At 32.7% G+C, this 19670-nt stretch overlaps 1 protein-coding gene across 3 annotated transcripts; it reads right to left on the reverse strand.

The window, feature by feature from the left end:
* Positions 1-3504: 3504 nt before the first annotated feature.
* On the reverse strand, positions 3505-16185 carry LOC112006208 (CSC1-like protein At1g69450). 3 transcript variants are annotated; one of them, XM_065760653.1, is made up of 11 exons: positions 16061-16185; positions 14937-15269; positions 13603-13758; positions 13011-13074; positions 12210-12419; positions 10041-10220; positions 9322-9620; positions 7389-7665; positions 5024-5299; positions 4201-4434; positions 3505-4036 (listed from the first exon to the last, which is right to left on the reverse strand). In XM_065760653.1, the coding sequence occupies exons 2-11, from the start codon at positions 15215-15217 to the stop codon at positions 3875-3877; spliced, it is 2139 nt and encodes a 712-aa protein (XP_065616725.1). In that variant the 5' UTR covers positions 15218-15269; positions 16061-16185; the 3' UTR covers positions 3505-3874. The 3 variants fall into 3 exon arrangements, with proteins under 3 accessions (XP_065616725.1, XP_065616724.1, XP_065616726.1); XM_065760652.1 differs by having other exon boundaries at positions 10041-10232; XM_065760654.1 differs by lacking the exon at positions 3505-4036 and having other exon boundaries at positions 4243-4397; positions 10041-10232.
* Positions 16186-19670: the final 3485 nt, after the last annotated feature.

Consider the following 19670-nt stretch of genomic DNA (forward strand, 5'->3'; position numbering starts at 1 on the left):
TGGAAAAGTAGAAAAATCAATAAACTTAGCCGAAGCCCACGGGATCTCATCTCAATTCAATTGTTCGCACCGATGTAAAAAAAAAAAAAAAATTTGGGTTTCAAAAACCATTTTAGTAAGGATGTCAAATTGGTGCTTTAACAAAAGAATATCCTTTGTTAAACAAATAACCGAATAGGCACTTTTTTTTGAAATGATAAAACTTAGATACAGTTTTTAAAGATACCATTCTTTAAATTCTCTAATTAAATTCAGGTGTAAGTCATGTGGTTAAATATGTAGTGAAATCTCATATTGGATATCAATGGCAAGAATGAGTAGCCTAAACTCATGTTAATCACTCAATTAGATTCACCTTAAAATGTTATCTCCCGAATAGAAATGAAGCTATTTGAAAAATAGGAGTTAATATAAATTGTTTGATGTGAATGTAATAACACAAGATGATTTGAGCTTACAAATGCACTTGCGATGTTATGGAGAAATAACGCTATAAATTTAATCCATTTCAAATCTAGATATTAACAAACTCAAATCCATCCAAAAACTTCATCAGTAGAAAAAATAAAAAATAAAAAACATTTTCCTCTCATACTTTAATTAAGTCACTTAAACTAAAATTTTGAAACCCAAAGTCCAAATCCTAGCGTGTAATTTTAGTTTACACCTCTTATCAATCACATCATTCCACAAAAATTGATTAGTGTCTTGGTAAAGTTAGCTCAATTGATAAAGTCTTTGATAGTTAAATAAAAATTTTGGGGTTCAATTTTCGTCTATATCAAAAACTGATTGGTGTCTTAATCTGATAATAAAGAGCTATTATTAGAAACGAAAGCCATAAGTTGAAACTTTCTAAAAAAAAAAAAAAAAATCATTCCACAAAATATAAGAAAGCTAAATTACATTTTATACCTTATATTTTAAGGGTCTTTTCAAACGAAGCCCTATAGTTTCTAATTTGATAGGATTCATAATTGCACTAATAAGGAATGATTAGGATTTACGTACATATCCATTTAGATTAGATTATAATAGAATGATTGCATACATTACAAGCTAACAAAATTTATAAATCTTAGTCGCTTTTACAAATCAAGACAAATAAGGGTTTTTCTTTGTTAGGTACGAGTAAAACTCAAGCTTTTATTAGACAACAAGATATATCACGAGCTAATTGAACTTATAAATCTTATAATTTCAAAAGTCTAGATCGTTCTTACGAATTTCTCGATTTTATAATTTGGGTAATTTAAAGTCGAATCGAATCAAATCAAAGACACAACAAAAATTAAAAGGGGAACGATTTGGCGAGGCATAACACAAAAGAAGAGACAAAAGCTGGCCTCGAATGCTGAAAATATTCCAAACTTGCGATTTTTGTGGTGTTTGTTTATAAACTTTGAAATCACCACCACCTCACCCATGATTAACACGTTAACTAAAATTTTGCTAATAATTTAAAATCAACAGATGAGGACCCATCAGATCTTAGCGATAAAGAAGGTACTAGTTACTAGTATCAGTGTTTTATTGCCCATTCTCTCATCACTTGCTCCAATCAAACCTTCCATTACGGCCACCACGATTCTTTCTCACTGTTCCCACCAATGCAACAACATCAAATATAAAAACATCGGATAATTATTGTTGCACATACTAAGTTATATGCCATCATATGCACACAACTGAAATTGTGTTTAACTGTGTATTTTCGTATGTAGTGTGTAACTATCACCACTCATAAAACAAAACGATAATAGCATTACTATTCATGGGCAAGGATTAAGTTACACAAAAATGTAATTCTAAATAAAATTTCATCACCTATTAACTTTTTATTTGATTAAAATTTTGAAAATCTTACCGTTCAATTATATATTCTTTATGTTTTTAACAGATATGACAAGTTTCATATCCATTAAGATGCTATTTAGTATTTTACCATTTGAACTAAAAACACATGATAAGAAATATTTTACTATTATATTGAAATTGATTAAAATGTATTTGGTAATTATCACATAAGATCAAGTTTTTTTCCAAAACTATAAATTATGTTATATAAATAATATAAATGTGATCAATTCATTTTAAATTTTGTGTAAATAAAGTTTTAATCATTCTAATAATTTTAAAATTTTAGAACTTTTGGTAATAAAAATTCGCTTCAAATGAATTATGTTAATAATTTTAATGTACTTAAGCGTAAAACGTTTACTGGTATATTATTACATTACAATTTGCAATATTTTCTTCCCCATACAGATGGAGTGGTGAATGATATCTTATCGTAGGTTCCATCCGTATCAATGTCTGAATTATATTTACCTATATTATACATATACGCAATAAATTTGTATGATATAACAATATAAACCTATATTAAAATTATTTTTCTATTTTGAGGAGAATTACAAGGTGGTATATGTATCTCATGTAAATGGTGCATGTGCCACTTTCACACACATATATATAAAAGAAGGTTACATGCACTCTTAAAGCCTTTTTTTAAAGGTTTGAACGGCAGTTGCATTCTGCTGCTACTAGTGGAGCCTTTGCAATTTCGAATGCAGTTGCATATGACTATTATAGTGGTCAGTACAACTATAAATATAGGTTTGATTTATTTAAAAAAAGAACTGATTCTCCATTTTTGTGAAAAAGTATTACCAAGTTTGAAGACTATTGGTGCATATCACGTTTTAATATTTAGTCCAGAATAAAAACAATAAAAATTTTCACCACCAGTGTAGTCTCATTTATCACAATTCCAAATTATTTTGGAACTAATTGCAGCACTCACATTGGATGAGGTCCTAGATTTAAGTCTCCTAACCAATACCTTGGATCATTCTCAAGAGATTCATTCCTGTAATTACCTAGTATGTATATAATGGGAGACTAGTTGGGTGCTTTAAAAGGTCTGGATACCTAAGTTAGCCAAAAAAAAAAAAAAACTGCAGCACACACATTTGCAACAGTGAGGTGTAGTTACACCAAATTTTGAAGGTAATAATGTGAAGTTGGTACTGGAAGACCTTTATAAGAAGTTCGGATATAAAAACAGAACCAACTTCTTAAGCATGTGCATCACTCTTTGGCAATTGGCATTCCTTGCCTTGGACTCTCTCCTGCTTCGGAAGTTCATAAAAACCACAACTAGGATTGGAAATGTTTGGCTGAACTAGATAGAAGTACTTGAATAACAGAAAAGTTTACCGAATGTCGATATATTAAATTTTTTTTTTTCTTTCCTTCTTACAGTTGATAGAGAAAAAGGTTGGAAAATGTGGCACTATTGGACTATTCATATTGCAAATCTTCATTGCAAATAATATTTAAGAGGAGATTCAGATGGGAAACTACAAAAAATTTAGGAAAGAGAGAATTCAGACCAGAACAAGAAAAAACAATCAGGATTTTGCAGTCAGCTGAAACTAGGCCAAAAAATATATATATTAATCAGAAAATATTGTAATTGGTCAATGTTAAGATTTAAACAGCATTAATAGGATATCAGTTCCTGGTATATTTATTAGTTGATACTGATCCCCTCATCCAAAAAAAAAAAACAAAAATGATGGATGATAAAATAGGGTTGATCTTGTACACACGTCACACATCTATGATTAATCACTTAATTTTACATGCCAATATTCATATACAAGATACGCATATGCACACAAGAATAAAGCACACACATGCACAAAAAAGTGTCCTTTTTTCCTGGACAATTCTTATTGCTCAATCAAAAAGAATTAACTATCAAGCCTCCTTTCAATTCTCCCAGTTCATATCATTATGGTAGTAGACAAAAGACCACCACCATTACTAGTCACCTTAATATGGTACAAGATGAGCATAACTCAGCTCAAACTTCAGCAGAAGATATCAGGGGACTGTGAAGACTGTCATTGTTCGTGGGGAACTGAATTGGCATCAATGCTGGATCCTGATAGGCAGTGACCAACTTATCAAAAAATTCATCCATTGCAGTATCATTCTGGTCTTCCCTATCCTTCTTTATCAAACTCTGTAAGTACAAAAACCAATCTCAAAGTCAAGGTGAGCTGTGATAAAAAATAAAAATTAAAATTAAAAAAAAGAAATCTAAAGAGAGTAATGGGGTTGGGGGAAGAAACAGAAAAACTTGGTCCTTAGGCATTGGTGTGACATTATTGTGACTTGTAAACATACCTCAGCAGAGTATGCAGTGAAGATGGGTAGGAAGCGCTTCCGACAGTACTCATTAAAGAGAAGTGTAAGTATTGGAAGAGGGAAAATTAATGTTGAAGCTAGAGAGACCTTCTTCAGCGTGAAGATTCCCACAGCAATACAATGCATGAGTACCAGAGAAAATATCATTGAGTTGTGCACAATAGGCCAAAACTTCCCTGCAGTTTCAAACTTTGGTTCATATACATTTATGAACTGCACCAAAGATTTGAGCATTAGCACAAGCTACTTTGAACTTGGTCCAAAAATCTTTTTAGAACCTATAAATAAATAAAAAATCTTTTGAAATTGGGCAACATGGAAAACAAAATGACATGCTCCCTTTATTTTCTTCTAAAATAGGAATTCCGAAGCACCATTTAAACAGGAAATCTTTCTAGTAACATTCTTAGGATCGTTACTACTTTTCCAACTTCTTTGGCAATGTGCGATGACTAAAAGTTGTTGATAATTTTTAAACAAGAGATTTACAATGATATTATTTTAGGAGCATGCACTGTTGACCAAAGTTCTATCCATCCAAATTAAAATATTCCAACATTTCATTACTGAATAAGTACGGAATGAAATTGATTTTTTCCAATTAGGGATTTTGACAGTAAAGACTAAAGAGAACCTGCCTAGTATTGCCTAAGGATGAAAATAATTTTTTTTTAAAATCAAATGTAAATTATTTATTTGATATACAATTTCACCATGTCTAAGGAGCCCAGCTCAATATGATAAACTTAAAACGTAAATATAATGAAGTGGAGGGAAAAAAACTGAGGGAGAGCCAACTAACCTGGTTACGGTAGATGATGTATGCAAGACAGAAGTACACTAAGAGGAAGGGTAGAATGAGTGGAGCCAGGAAAAAATATGTGATCCCAAGAAGTCCAAAGAAAGAAAGTCTTGGAATGTCCCTGTGGAAAGGAATAGTAGGAACTACAAGCTCATCATCAGTATTGCTTTTACAAGGTTTTGTTATTAGACTGCCAATAAGAGGGATTAGGCGAAAGAGTTCTGATGAAGTGCTTGTCCATCCAGAAGTGACAACATAAGCAATGAAAAATGATGCCTACAGTCAAAAAAATATAAACATTAAACTTAATGGTATCATACAATTATACAAAACATATAGTCATATACAATGATGCGCTTTGTATTCGTTTTGTACCAACTGTAAACTACACTGCTAAGTTCATTTATTTTGATCTTTCTCATCAGACAATTATGATGATAGCATTTCATTGGCTGCAAATCTGCAGAGGTACTTGTTAGGAACCCCAAATTATACCATATGCCTTGTAATTTCCTAATAGTTGTTGTATTCACCTTAGTTAGTTAGGAATTGAGCACATATAGCTCATTCAACACATGACTTAATTCTTAGAGCACATGTTGAATTAACTAGCCAATTATCTTAAGCCATGTGGGCCAATGAGATTAGAGCTAGTCTCCTATAAATACATGATTGTTATTTCAACATTAGATACTGAAGAATAAACCCGAACCTAGTGGTTCCATTTCCTCTCTCTCTTAATATTTCTCTATGGAGGGTGACTACCTCCAATTAAGAAGATTTCCCTGCAATTCCCATCAATTCCGCTAAAATTCCTACCCATCCCCATTAGGAACCACTTGGTTCCTAACAGTACTAAGTAGTCACTTTTCCTAATGACAAACTCCAAGTTGTGACAATTTTATGCAAAGACCATCTTAGAATTGAGAAAAGTATAATGCACTGGGAAGCAGATATCACGGGAACCAATACAAAGAACAATTGCTAAGATAGAATTTGATTTTACAGGCAACACGTTTTAATATGAATTTCAGAAGCATATCTGCTTCCTGGAGTGCTGAAGCTTGGGGGAAGTTCTTTTTTGGTAGTGACTGTTCAGTTCATAGTTCTCAGATTGAGCACTTCAAATCGCTGAATTTAATAAACTGACTATACTAAAACCAATTCAATCTCATAGACTGAATAAAAAATTGGATCTGATCATGAGCCCAACATACATTAGTATTTAAAAATCTGTTTCTGGGATTTGGGGGGTGGAGGACTGACAAATCCTCCTTTCTGTTTTAGGTTCTAATTTTCTCCAATTTCTTCCTAGAAAGGCTCTAAATTATTCAGTATTCAAATGCATGTTTCAATCAAACCCTTTATCATATTTAACTCATTCAACCATCTTGAGATAAATCAGGAACTTGGAGCTATTCCTAAGGCCATGCATATCCTCTCTCTCTTTCTTTTTTTATGTTAAGGCCGTACATATCCTTCTCGACCATTTACTTAAGTGAAAACCTTCTCAATTAGATAATCCCTGATCTGGCACCAAATGGTCTGTTAAATCCTTAGTAATTGTGTCACCTCTCATCACCACCTAGACGATTATCAAGATTTTTCTAACATCATTGTATCTGCAAAGAAAAGAAATAACTAAAACACATTTTTACTGGCCTACATAATCACAGAAAACATTTTCTTGATCTATATAAATATTTAAAGTCCATTATGCTCCAAACCTTCATCTGAAACTCTTTATTCCACCCCCTACTCCACATATTTTAAATACAATGCCATAACTCACTACTTCATTCGGGAAAGAATTAAATCTATATTGGACACACACACACTACAAGTATCTATCAAAATGGGCATAGGGGACAAAAACTTGGCAAGATTCAAAATGTAGGGTGGTCAGATTACCCGTAAAGTAACCAGAGTTGTAAAATGTTACCACTATCCTTTCTTTTTCTCTTTCTTTGATAAGTATCTCTCTTTTCTTTTCTTGACAAATTAAGAAATTTTATTAGAACTGAAACGAATTCGGCAAATAGCATGTAATTTCTACATCCTATAAAGAGATCACATTTGAAAATTTAAAAAGCAATAAAATCCAAGAGAGAACCACAACGAATTATTGCCTAAAGCAAGCAGCCAGTTTTATCATTATCCCTTCATATATTAGCCAAAAAGGCGTAGCCAGATGGGTGGAAATATATTAAGAACTATCTGTAAAACAAAAAGTCCATAAATAGAAAAATAACATTCTTCTGTAAGTTTCACTTTCTGGAATTATTTGTGCTAGCCTTTATTTTATATATATATATATATATATAACACTAAGGTAGAATTTTCAAAGGTGGAAAATTAGTCTCACCTGTGCTGGGACCGCAACAGCTAGCCTTGCAGGAATATTCTTGGGATCAAGGATGAGGGAAAGCTGATATAAAACTGATCCAGAAAATACCGTTGCAAAGAAAATGTTCCATATTGTAAACCAAAGTACTTTGTTACATGCACTCTTTTCTATATCACTATGAGAAACATATCCTTGAATAGATGAAAGCAACTCCATTATAGGAGGCACCGCTTTCAGAAATAACTGAAGAATAAGACTGGGAAGGTATCCTGTAACTACTTCACTAACAAATGTTCTGCCCAAAAAAAAATCATAAAATTAGTACTCTGTCACCAATAGGTTAAATAAAACAGGCATTAGATTTTCTCATGAAAACATTATAATAATAACAAATTAGATTCCTCTTGATTTTTAAGCTGCATAGGGGCAATTAATAATATCACCAAATCAACCCAAATATTCAATAAAATATCAGTCAAAACCACTGCAGTTTTCATCCCCCATGCCCAATGGTCATTTATTTTGCATGACAAAGATTATGCAATATGATAAGTTGATATATCATTAAATGATAACCAAAACTTAAGACTTGAAACTCTCATGCTCTTAAATCTTACCAATCTCATAGCAGGCTAAATAAGTGCAATCTCCTCCTTTAAACAACACATTAGAGATAATAAAATGAAGTTCAGCCTCACAAGGACGGATATACAAGGGGGCACCATTTCAATGTTTGTGTTCCTGTGCCCCCCAGAACTAATTACACCAACAAAAAATTTCTCCCATCCCCTTGAAATTTGCTGTATCAAGACTGCTTCAGTTTGACATAAGATGCTACAGACACCTAAACAAAGTCCCTTTACAGGATGTATAATTTATATAATGAAGCAGCTTTACTCAAATTTTCATCAAAGGTGCCTTCTCTCACTGTTGTAGGGTTAAGCAGAACCAATAAAGAAGTGTGCATTGAATTTTAGAAAGTGGAATGTAGACCATGCAGTTCAGAAAAGAGCCTTCATTTATCAAAATAATATACCCAGCCACTCTCTTTAGTGATTCTGAACTCAAATTTAATCTGAATGACAATATTTATTATTTAAAAAGTACACAGACTGGGAACTCTGAGTAGATATCCTTAATTAATAAGAGGAAGCATTACATGGGACAAGCATAATCATACGCCTATGAGGAAGAGTCCTGTAGAATTAAGAAAGTCCTTTACTAATTACATAGAAAGTCTGGCCAACTCTCAAGCTGTCTCTTTACAGCAATAGGGCTTAGATAGGGCCTTTATTGTCGTTTTGACTCCTTTTGTGAACATAAGATCAAGGGGGAATCAAGTAACCAAGTTCCTTTCAATCAATGGAAAAAGCCAGTAAGCCACGTACAACTAAAGCTAAATGTACTACAAAAACCAGATTCTTAATTGTGTGGTGGCAAGGCCGTAGATATGAAAAATTCAACTATTTTAGACGTCTAAATATCCATTTATGGACTTCAATCTAGTTATTACAATTCAATAAGGGGAAGAATCATTCTGAACCATTGTTAGCACAAGTATGCATCATGATACCAAATTCTCTGTTTAGTAAAACTGCTTTAGCACCTGGATACTCTTTTGACCAGAGAGTGTTTATGCTTTTAGTGGCAATTGCCAACCTTTTAAATTTCATGATTAGTTTAAATGGTGGAGATTCCATACTAACTTTATAATCACATAATCAGAATAGTAGTGATGAATACTTCGGACATATTCCAGTATCATCTTGAAAACTCTAAATGCTCCAAAATATCTTTTTAATGTGCGTATTTATGTGGTCTATAAACCATTTGTTAGCTTGTAATACTTATTGTAAATTGTAATTTGTGGGGATATGAAACTTTGGCTAAAGACATAGGGAGAGTTAGTTTAACAAAAACAATAAATATAACAATTCTGATGATTACTTACATGGTAAGAATGCTCTCCAGGAAAGGCAACCAAACTTCCAACTGACTCAGGTTAGTAAGACCTTGCACAAATATAACAGGAAGAAGGAATAAGATTGTAAGGAGAATACATGCAACTATAACCACCAGCTTAGAAATCCATCTCCGAAAGAATGTTGAAGTAAAGAAAGGCCAGTAAACATCATGAGGTTCAGGAGCTTGCTCAGTGACCCAGCGTGTGGGATTTATTGATTGTTGCAAGTGAAAAGCAGTTGCAGCACCATAACGAGTCTTGAAAGACACAAAGGCAGCTGGAATTTCCTTTTACATTCAAGAAAAAAAATATATTAATAGGATGAACCAGGAACCACAATAATATCAAAAAGTCAACCAAGCATTATGGATATATCACACTCATTAATTACAAAGGTAGCTTACTGTAAAACAAGAATGTTATACCATTTCATGATCATGAAAAACACTTTCAGCAAGATAGATATAAACTTAACAAATTATTGTTAATGTATTTCATTGAGATGTATAATGATTAATAATGTATTTTTGATAAACCCAGTGGTGGATGTCACTAAATTTGACATGTACCATGCATATCAAACAAATACCAGAACATATGAATTGTTAATTATCTGAATAAGATCCAAACAAAAAATGGCACAATATAACAAAAGACAATTTTTCTACAAGAAGACAAAAAAAAAAAAAAAAAGTTTTAGCACATACGTCTCCTGCCAATGAAAGCTCTGATTGCTCTAATCTCACATTCTCCTCTATGTTCTCTAACTTTTTCTCATAATGATCCACAAGATCAACCTTGTGTCCAAATAATCCAAAACAACCCGCACGCCCATACTTGTGTTCAGTGGAATTTCCTTGCAAGCGAACAATCCTTTTGTATATCTTCTTTGCGTCATTCTCAGGGAAAAAGATGAAAAATTGTTAGCAACAAGGCATGCAAATTATGAAATAGCACCCACATTTTCAATTCAATAGTTAAAATATTTGTGTTTATTCACTTTACAATTTACCACTAAAAATAATTTTTAAAAAATGTTAAATTTATGTAAAATCTACATTGAATCACCCAGAAATAAAGGCACAACTTTTCATACACATTCAACCGTTTTCTTTGTAAGACCACCCTGCTATTTATTTAATAAAGCTACTGAAGTGTTACTGTTCATGCTTGTATCGCTATCGTTCTTTAGGATATTTATGTCTATACATTTACTTTTTATGCATGGCAATGTGTATTGTCAGGACTAAATTTAGTTAGCAGCAATGATTTGATGTCTTTTCCTCTGACAATAGGGGTTAGGAAAACTTCATAATGGACTCGTGACTTCTTTATTATGAAATTGATTTTTTCTTGTTACTTATTTTCAAGGCTCTAGAATTTTTCATTTTTTTTAGAAAACTTGGGAGGTTCTCCCTTCATTTCCACTAAGAAACATAGGCTTCAACAGAAGATCAAAGTACGCATATGTTAGGTCACTTCCTCCTCCTAGTATTTCCAACGGACGCATCTAGGGTTCAAATTCCGCCTTCCCAAATATTGAATTATAATAAAAATAGATATTGGCTAATTCCATGTGACAAACATAGTCCTTAAGGGTTGTATTTTATGGTATTAAAGTTTGGTTAAAGGCCTGTCAAGAGCTGCTGTTGAAAACTAAAGACAATTTTTGCTCAAGTGAAACCAAGGCTAGCTCAAGCTAAACATTAAAAGCTCGATCGAGCGAAATCATCAAGCCTACAATTCCAAATTCTGTTAGAAAACAAATTTGTGTCTATACTAAACCATACTATATAAGGCACATTAAGCCAAAAAATAAAAAAGGGAAAGAGAGAGAGCAGCCACACAAAATAGATCTTGAAGTGTTCCCCATAAGCCTAAACAGAGAAACTCATCCTTGTGCTTTGATCCAAAAGCAATAAAAACAAGTTGTGTGTGTTCCTATACACCTTAAACCTTAAAACTTTCTTTGAAACTATAAATATTGTTTTCAATGAGTTTACTACAGAAAATCTTCGAGCAGTTCCTAGGAGTTCTAGAGGTTCTAGTTTGTGCAGATGAGGTTATTTGAGAGGATACCTATAGAAGGATTCCAAAGGTTCTAGGAGTGCTGCGATAGGAAGGAAAGCTGGGGTTTGTAAAGGTTACAAAGAGATTTTTGGAGAGCAAATGTTTTGTAAGTATAGGCCATTCTAACTATTCTTTAATAGTGAATTTTCTATTGGGATTGGATCTTGGAGTGGTTTTTCCATTGAAGAGGTTCTTCAATGGTTTTCCAATTTATTACCAAATCTATATTGTTTTCTGCTTTAGATTTGGTATACTATAACTATGGTTGAATCCTTGTGTTGGACTTTCTTGGAATAACTCATAACTTAATGAATAAATTTGATTAGTTCATGCTAAATTAGTTGTAGAGGTTCTACATAAGATTTTTTTCAGCATACATTGTACTGTGCTCCCTACTGCACCATTCCTGAACATCTCCCGACTTCACAATCAATTTAATATTTTATCTTGAACTATTGTTGAGAGACATAACAAGTAAATACTAGTAATAATGCTCAACCATGTGTCCATATACTACTTCCTAAATCACAAAGTCAGTCTTCAGAAATACATAACAAAAGTAGGAGAAAAATTTCAAGCACTCAAAAATACAAAACATATATAGAAAAACAATTGGACCATCAATCACAAGTTCCATTTGACACAGATGTCAAAGGTAAAATCATTGAGATAATCAAGCACAAGACTTGGAATTTTCTGACAATTAATTGGATTTTTCAGAAAGAAGAATTTCATTTTGAGGAGAGGCAAAACAGAAAACATACACCAACACTGCAAGGATAATAAACATCAGACTAAATGCTTACAATGAGACCTCGAAGTTTGTTTGTTCTACGAACAACCGTATGTGACAAATATGTTGAAGGGTGATACTCCTTAAAGAAGGTCTCAATACTGTCACTGATGCTGCTCCCAACAGAAACAGGGATACTACGAACTACAATGGTGAACTGATGCGGCTGAGGTTTGGATGAATAAAAATAAGCAATCCTTTTTGAAGAGATATATTTATATTCCTGCAGAATCAAAAGTTAATCAGCAAACAGATCAAGTTTTGGCTCTTGCATGACTATTGTAACCATAGTTTTATTCATTTACACATTTTAGCATTTTGTCTTGCTTTGCTAAGAATTTGCATGTTTTAACTAGTAAGTTAGAAATATATTCAGATGCACAGTCAATATTTTCCTCTCCAAGAAACCACCATGTGGTAAGTGAAGATCTCCACCAAGATATAAAACTAAGGAAACGACTTAGGTACAATTCCTTAGGTTCTCCAATTGAATTCATTGCACAGTTGTATTGACCAATGCAACAAAAATAGTGTTATCTTTTCCAAGGACAATTAAATTAAACTCTGGTTCCTTGGTCAATGCAACTGTGTGGTTGAATTTAATCGGGGAACCTAAGGCCCCCCCACCACAAAAAAAAAAAAAAAAAAAAAAAGAAAAAGAAAAAAAAAGTGTCCCAGTCATAACAAAAGTTTTCATTTTTAATCTCATGTAAAAGCCATTTGACATTGGAGATTTCTGTTAAAGAAGTATTGATCTCAGATAGCTAGAGCTCTTATTTAGTCATCAAGATAGAACTGCACAAAATTGACTTACATAATACAGTAGATACCAGATAGATATAGTGACAACATAGACAGCGCTGAAGTGAACCCATAATCTGCACTCAAAAAAAAGTGTAAGTTTTCCTTCACACTTATATACTGTGTAAGAAAAACAAGAAAATATTCTATATGGAATGGGGAAGTTCATCAATTTCTTAGAATTCACTAAAGCGTGAAGATAGATATGTGAAGTATGAAATGTACCCATACCGAACAGATTTCCTCAAATTTCACTGACAAAATCCTTATACTTGAAGAAGAAAAGAAGCATATCTTTAATTGATCCACCCAAATTGCTAGGTTACTTAATTAGCATGTAGGTTTTACTCAGGCTGGAAACTCATTTTCCATGGCAAAGCTACCTAGATTGCAAGTTAAGGTATTAATAGATGTCTTTCTCCCACTAAAATGGGACAAAGGATAGCAGTTAGATTTGGCTTAAAATGATTGAACCCTACAGCTAAATACATGAGTGCTTCACGCACTTTTTAATAAAATTTAGCACCATTATTCATTCTGATTTTCTGAAATTACTTCACGCTAAACTTGGCTTCATCTGAAAATAAAATTGAGGTAACATTCACCTTTTTGAGCCGCTGCTTATATTGGAAATGGTAAATACATCCAGAGAATTATTTGAAAAATCAGCAAAGTCAATATCTTCAAGCTGATCTCCTGTGCAGTTCACTGGAAGAATAACAAAGATCCCAATAATCCCAGCAACCAAAAATACTTTCAAACTGCAGTATTCACATAAAAGCATGATTGTTGAGTCAAGATCACAGAATTTTTTTTTTTTTTTGGGGGGGGGGGGTGGGGGGGGGGGCGCGTGGGGAGGGGGAGGAATAACCAATTACAATTCTGAACACCAATGTCAACAGCAAGAACCGTAAAAATGCTCTATAATGGTAGAAATGAGAAAAGCAAAAATAATTTGTGTTTGTTATGAATGACCAGACATGTTTAACTGAAATGACACATCCACATTGATAAACTGCTAGGAAATGGTGAATTCGATCACTTAACCGCTATTCTAACACTTCCACTCACATCATGGGTGGCCCAACATGTGGAATATTTAAATGAGGGGTAAAGTGAAGATAGGATTGGACTCAAAACCACTTGCTCTAATATCATGATAAACTACCACATCCCAAAATTTAAGGTGGTAGCAAAGGGTGATTTTAATCACTTGGGACAATAGCAATTATAATATTACCCTCCACTGAGTAATAGAATCTTGCTGCTGTGGATTGTGTATGTAACTCTAATTCTAAAAGGGGAAAAACTGTGAGGTGCTCGCCTAGATACCTATATTCTTGAACAATAGGCAGCTATGTAATCATCTGGACAAGGATACATGCAGCTAAGTACTCATTGTATTGATTTTAAGTGTTTGCGTACTTCTGTTTTAGTGTCACAGTCATTTGTAATGGTTAATGGAAGTTCCTTTATTACTAAAAAATCAAATGAAAAAGACAAAGACAATGGACTTAGGAAAAAGGACTCCAAGTCAATAATAGGTGCCTTCCATGGCACTTTGCAAACTTCTCTCCTTCCTTTCTTTTAAGTCATTATATGTTACTCAACTATTCTCTCAATCATTGGCCTTGAATTCCAGCACCACGTTTTAGAATATAATACACCTACAATCCAGAGAGCCTCAACTTGGAACCTTGCTTAATACATGTTCTTCAGCAACAGCACGCTCTAATGTTTTTTGCATGTCCCTGTGCCTATAATTTATCCAGTCTTTATCCAATTATTTGCAATCCACAAGACACTATTTCTCTCCCATAAAAAGTAAACATGCAAACAAACAATATTTACATGATCAAACTGAGAAGAAAACATTGGTTTACATATAAAAGCTTTGTTTGTTGACAACAACATTTTCTTGTGAAGGACTTTAGATTACCTGAAGGTTATAATGCGCATATAAACCACAGCATCCAATCCTGATAATGACAGTAGTTCCTCTTCAGAAAGCTTCCAAGCCTTTCTCACCCAACCAGGGGAAGGTATTAGTCTTTCTAGGTTGAAGTGACTTCTCCTTTTGGAAGTTCCTTCCACCAGCAAGCGTGGTATATAAACATCATAATAAAATGGTTGTTTCCTCAATATAGAGTACAATGTGAAGAATAAAACACATAGCCCAAAATTTATTCCCAGTGACGTTATAAGAGCAGACACAAGCATTTCTGCCGAGTAATCTTAAGACCTTGAATTGTATGATCTATCAACGACCAAGCTGCAATCATAAAGAAAATACTTAAGGCTACTAATATAAAGTTCACATAGAACTTAAGTCAACAATTGTAACAAGTATAAGAGAGTGCAATAACAATTTTTGAACAAGCATATATATGAAAATTTATGAGATACAGCCAGGTGGTGCAGCTTGTCCGTTAAAATAAACAACTGTGCCAGATGGAAATGCAGAAAAACAGTGGCACAACAGTACTTAAAATCCAAAAACCAAATATTCCTAAAAAGTTCACAATTATATGTCTTTTGGGTGTGTACAAGTGAATTATACATACATACATATATATAAGATATCCCTAAGGCGTTTATTGTCAGCCACATGCAAGATACTTCACAAAATGACAGCTTAATTAACATTTAAACCTTTTTTTTTTTTTTTCTAAATTTTATTGGAATAAGTCATTGTATTTAACCCAAAATCTTCTCTTCTCCTTCTTCTTTAACTTTTTGGATTATCTTTATTAAGCAATCAACTCATAGCCATCAACATGGGTAGAATTATCAACATTTGCATTCCCAGGAATGAATTTGCAACAGTTTTGTAATAAAAATTCACATAAGATTTTCATAATCAGAAAGAGAAATGACTCTCACTCTCAACAATTAAGGCTAAAGCTGAGATACCCAGATGCTTAATTTGGATTCAGAGGCTTAAATATCATGCATGTTCAAGTTCAAGAAGCCAGAGAAGTGAATTCAAAGAGAAAAATTTTCCAAACAAAAGAACATAACAATAATCATGGTATGATTCGAAAGTGGGAGAGAAATCCAAACCTCGTATCGTTTGAAGCGTGTGGAGCTAAGTGAAGAGCAGCACAAGTGCAAACATGGTCAAAATGATTGAGGAAAGTGTTCCGTTGATGAAGGATTTTTTTTTTTTTTTGTCTCCTAGTACTTCATGTGAAATCTAAATCTAATCACCGAAATCGACTGTTCGTTGATCTGATGTTGATTACCAAAAATGCCCCTGTCTTTTGCTACGTTCTTGGGTTTTGTGAGTAATTATTATTAACTTAAGCATCATGAAAGTTTTGGCCGATTTTGGCCGACACCACACCATATTTTTCATGTTGGGGGTGTTTGTTACTATTTTGTATTGTTAGAATGAATGATACAGAAGAATTGAAGAAATTACTCCATATATCTAATATATTTTATTCAAATTCATGTGGCTTTAATTGGACGAGATAGTTTGAGTGTGTTGTGTAAATATACGTTGAATCTCATATCAGATGTTTACTAAAGGTGTGTTTGGATACCGCTTACTTTACTGAAAATTAAAAATACTGTAACAAAATAATTTTTAAATATGTGAATAGTACTGTGAGACCCAATTTTAAAGTTTTTTTTTTCCTAAATAAAGTACTTACGGGTCCCATGAACATTGCACGAGACCTACTAGAAAAACATAATTTTGCTCCGTGCACGTGAAACACTCTTCTTAAAAATAAATTTTTTTTAAAAAAAGTGAAATGCAAACACGTGCTTTTCAGCACTATCCAAACAAAGGCTAAGTGTTCATTTGGGAATAACTTATTTAGCTTTTTCCTGAAATTTTTTTGCTAAAATGTGTACTAAAATATACTTCTATCTTAAAAAAATTTGAAAAGTAAAAAAATGCAAAAAAAAGTGAGATTTTGAAAAATGTTTTAGAGAGAGGATCTCATCCCCCAGTTTTCTTGTTAGGGTGTTTATTACTATTTTGTATTGTTAGAATGAATGATACTGAAGAATTGAAAAAATTATTCCATATATCTAATATATTTTATTCAAATTCATGCGATTTTAATTGGATTAGATAGTTTGAGCGTTTTGTGTAAATATATGTTGAATCTCATATAAGTTGTTTACTAAGAGTCTATTTAGAAACAGATTATTTAGTTTAAATTGAAAACTTTTTACTGAAAGTACTGTATATAAAGATAAAAGGTAGCTGAAATAGTATAGTAGAGCTCATAAATAGTATCAAAAAGTGCAATGGGCCCATGAATAGCAGTAAAAATAAATTTAATAGTAAAAAAAATTAGCTTTTTGAGCTAATGGGAAACACAACCTGTATTCATTTGGAAACAACTTATCTAGTTTTTTGCTAAAAAAAGTTGTTGAAAGTATACTAATATATATTTGTATTTTGAAAATTTTTGAAAAAGTAAGAAAATACAAAAAAAAAAAGAAAAAAAGAAAAAAAAAAAGAATGTGAACTTTTAAAAAATTGTACATAAAAACTCAAAACTAATGCGAGACAGACTAATTCTTGGACTTATAAGTGACCACAAAAAACCAATATTATAATTTCTCCTTCCTTGGGTCCTTAACATGGAAATTTTGGAGTTACGCTGTTTTGGGATATGTTGATTTGATGAGGGTCTTCAATATGAGGTTATTTGGGGACTTTGTTTTGAGGAGAGGCAAAGAAATTGTTTTTCAACGCCTTAAAACATTGGTAGGTCCAACCGCTAGTCAAATACGCGCGAAGAGTTGAATGCTGAATTCTGAACTTTGAATTGAAGTATAGCCCACATCCGAATAAAATTTAAAAAAAAAATAAAATAGAAAACTTAGGTCGGTAATAACCGTTTTCTTGAAGTTTGATAAGAGTGTTGCTTTCTCTCTTTTATTGCAATTTTAATGCAAACCAATCCAAACTTTGTTAATTAGGTAGCTACCATTCTCAAATTCTATTCCTTATCTTATATAGGACTTCGAGCAATATTAAATCCCTCCAACTCAATAATTAGGTACACTTAGTAGTTGTGTTTTTACTTAAAATGTCAATTTATTTCTACATCTAGTTTATATATATATATATATTCCATTTTTAAATGTATAATTAAAGTTTTGTACCCCTCGTTTTTTAAACAAAATAACAATAATTTACAACCAAGCATTAGCCTCAAAAATTTTAAAATCAATTATGGATCGTTAATGGAGTAATCATGGTTAACTAGGTGTATTATTTTTCATCTTTAATTGATATGCATTTTTTTTGCTACTATTAATGTTATTTTAGTTACACTCTAAAATGCAATATATTAGATTTTCCAATTAAATTCAAACATGTGGTTGTATTAACCAATAAAAAACAAACGATGGCATTAGCATCAGTCTTACCAAAGTAGAATTTCAACAAAATTATAATTCTCTTGTATCAGCCTCAACAAAAAAGGAAAGTCAAACTAATTTTTGAATAGTACCTCGGTACATGTATTGAGACACATTTGGAATATTCAGATTCAGGTTATGGTTGTGACTTTGCCACCGAATTGGTTTTAGAGCTAGTTTACATTCTCAACTAAGGAAGCAAGGACCCATAAACCTGAAACATCAAACTCGCATTGTACACCATTTCAAAGTGGGTTGTGTCACAATTTCGGTGGACAATGGTTATGATCTAGAGGTGGGAAAAAATTGGAAAATAACACCAAGTTGCATACAATTTCATTAGTTAACAACGTTTTCAAACTATTTAGCAAACTAACATCTCGAGTTTCTTAGACTCGAGTTCACTGTAGTAACTCGAGTCTTAGAAACTCGATTTTTGTGTGTCCACAGGGAACTCGAGTCTTAGAGACTTGAGTTCTTGCTCCCAAAAGCCCACTTCCTTTTTCATCTCACGATCTCAGCTCCCAAAAACTTACTTCCTTCTTCCTTCTTCATCTCACGATCTCAAAATAAAAAATTTTAAAAAATTAAAAAGAAAAAAAAGAAGGAAAATCAAAGAAAAAGAGAAAAAGCAAAGACATATCAATTCGCCACTAAGATGACAACAGGTGGATGGGTTTGGTTTTTGCAAGTGACTTCTTCTTCTCCTTCTTTCTTTTTCTCCATTTTTCTCTGGGTCTGTCTATGGTTGATGTGTGATTTCATTTATAGAACTCGAGTCTCTCAGGCTCGAGATGTTAGTTTGCTAAATAGTTTGGAAATGTTGCTAACTAACGAAATTGTTTACAGTTCGGTGTTATTTTCCAATTTTTTCTCTAGTGGTGCATCGCTAACATGGGTCTATCTTGGTGTTTTTTTTTTTCTTTTCTTCTTTTTTTATGTTGGGTCTGTTTGGATTTGATGTGTGATGTTGGATCTACTCAAGCTATTTGTGTTTGATTTAGAGTTTAATGTCGAATCTGATTAGATTGATCTCGGTTTGATGTGGTTGGAATTTTTTTTTTTTTTTTTTTTTTTTGCATTTAGCATTATTTTTGAAACATTTTAGTTAGTTGTCATATTTGCAAAACTATTTAGCAAACTAGCATTTTGAGGCTCTAAAAAAACTCAAGTTCAAGGACGGAACTTGATTCTCTAAGACTTGAGTTACAAGTGGTGACAATCTGATCTCCATCATATGTTTTTCTTCCTCCTCTATTCATTTTCTTCTCTCTCTTTTTTT

This window comes from Quercus suber, unplaced genomic scaffold (genome assembly GCF_002906115.3).
Source record: "Quercus suber isolate HL8 unplaced genomic scaffold, Cork oak 2.0 scaffold_376, whole genome shotgun sequence".
In the NCBI taxonomy this organism is placed as follows: domain Eukaryota; kingdom Viridiplantae; phylum Streptophyta; class Magnoliopsida; order Fagales; family Fagaceae; genus Quercus; species Quercus suber.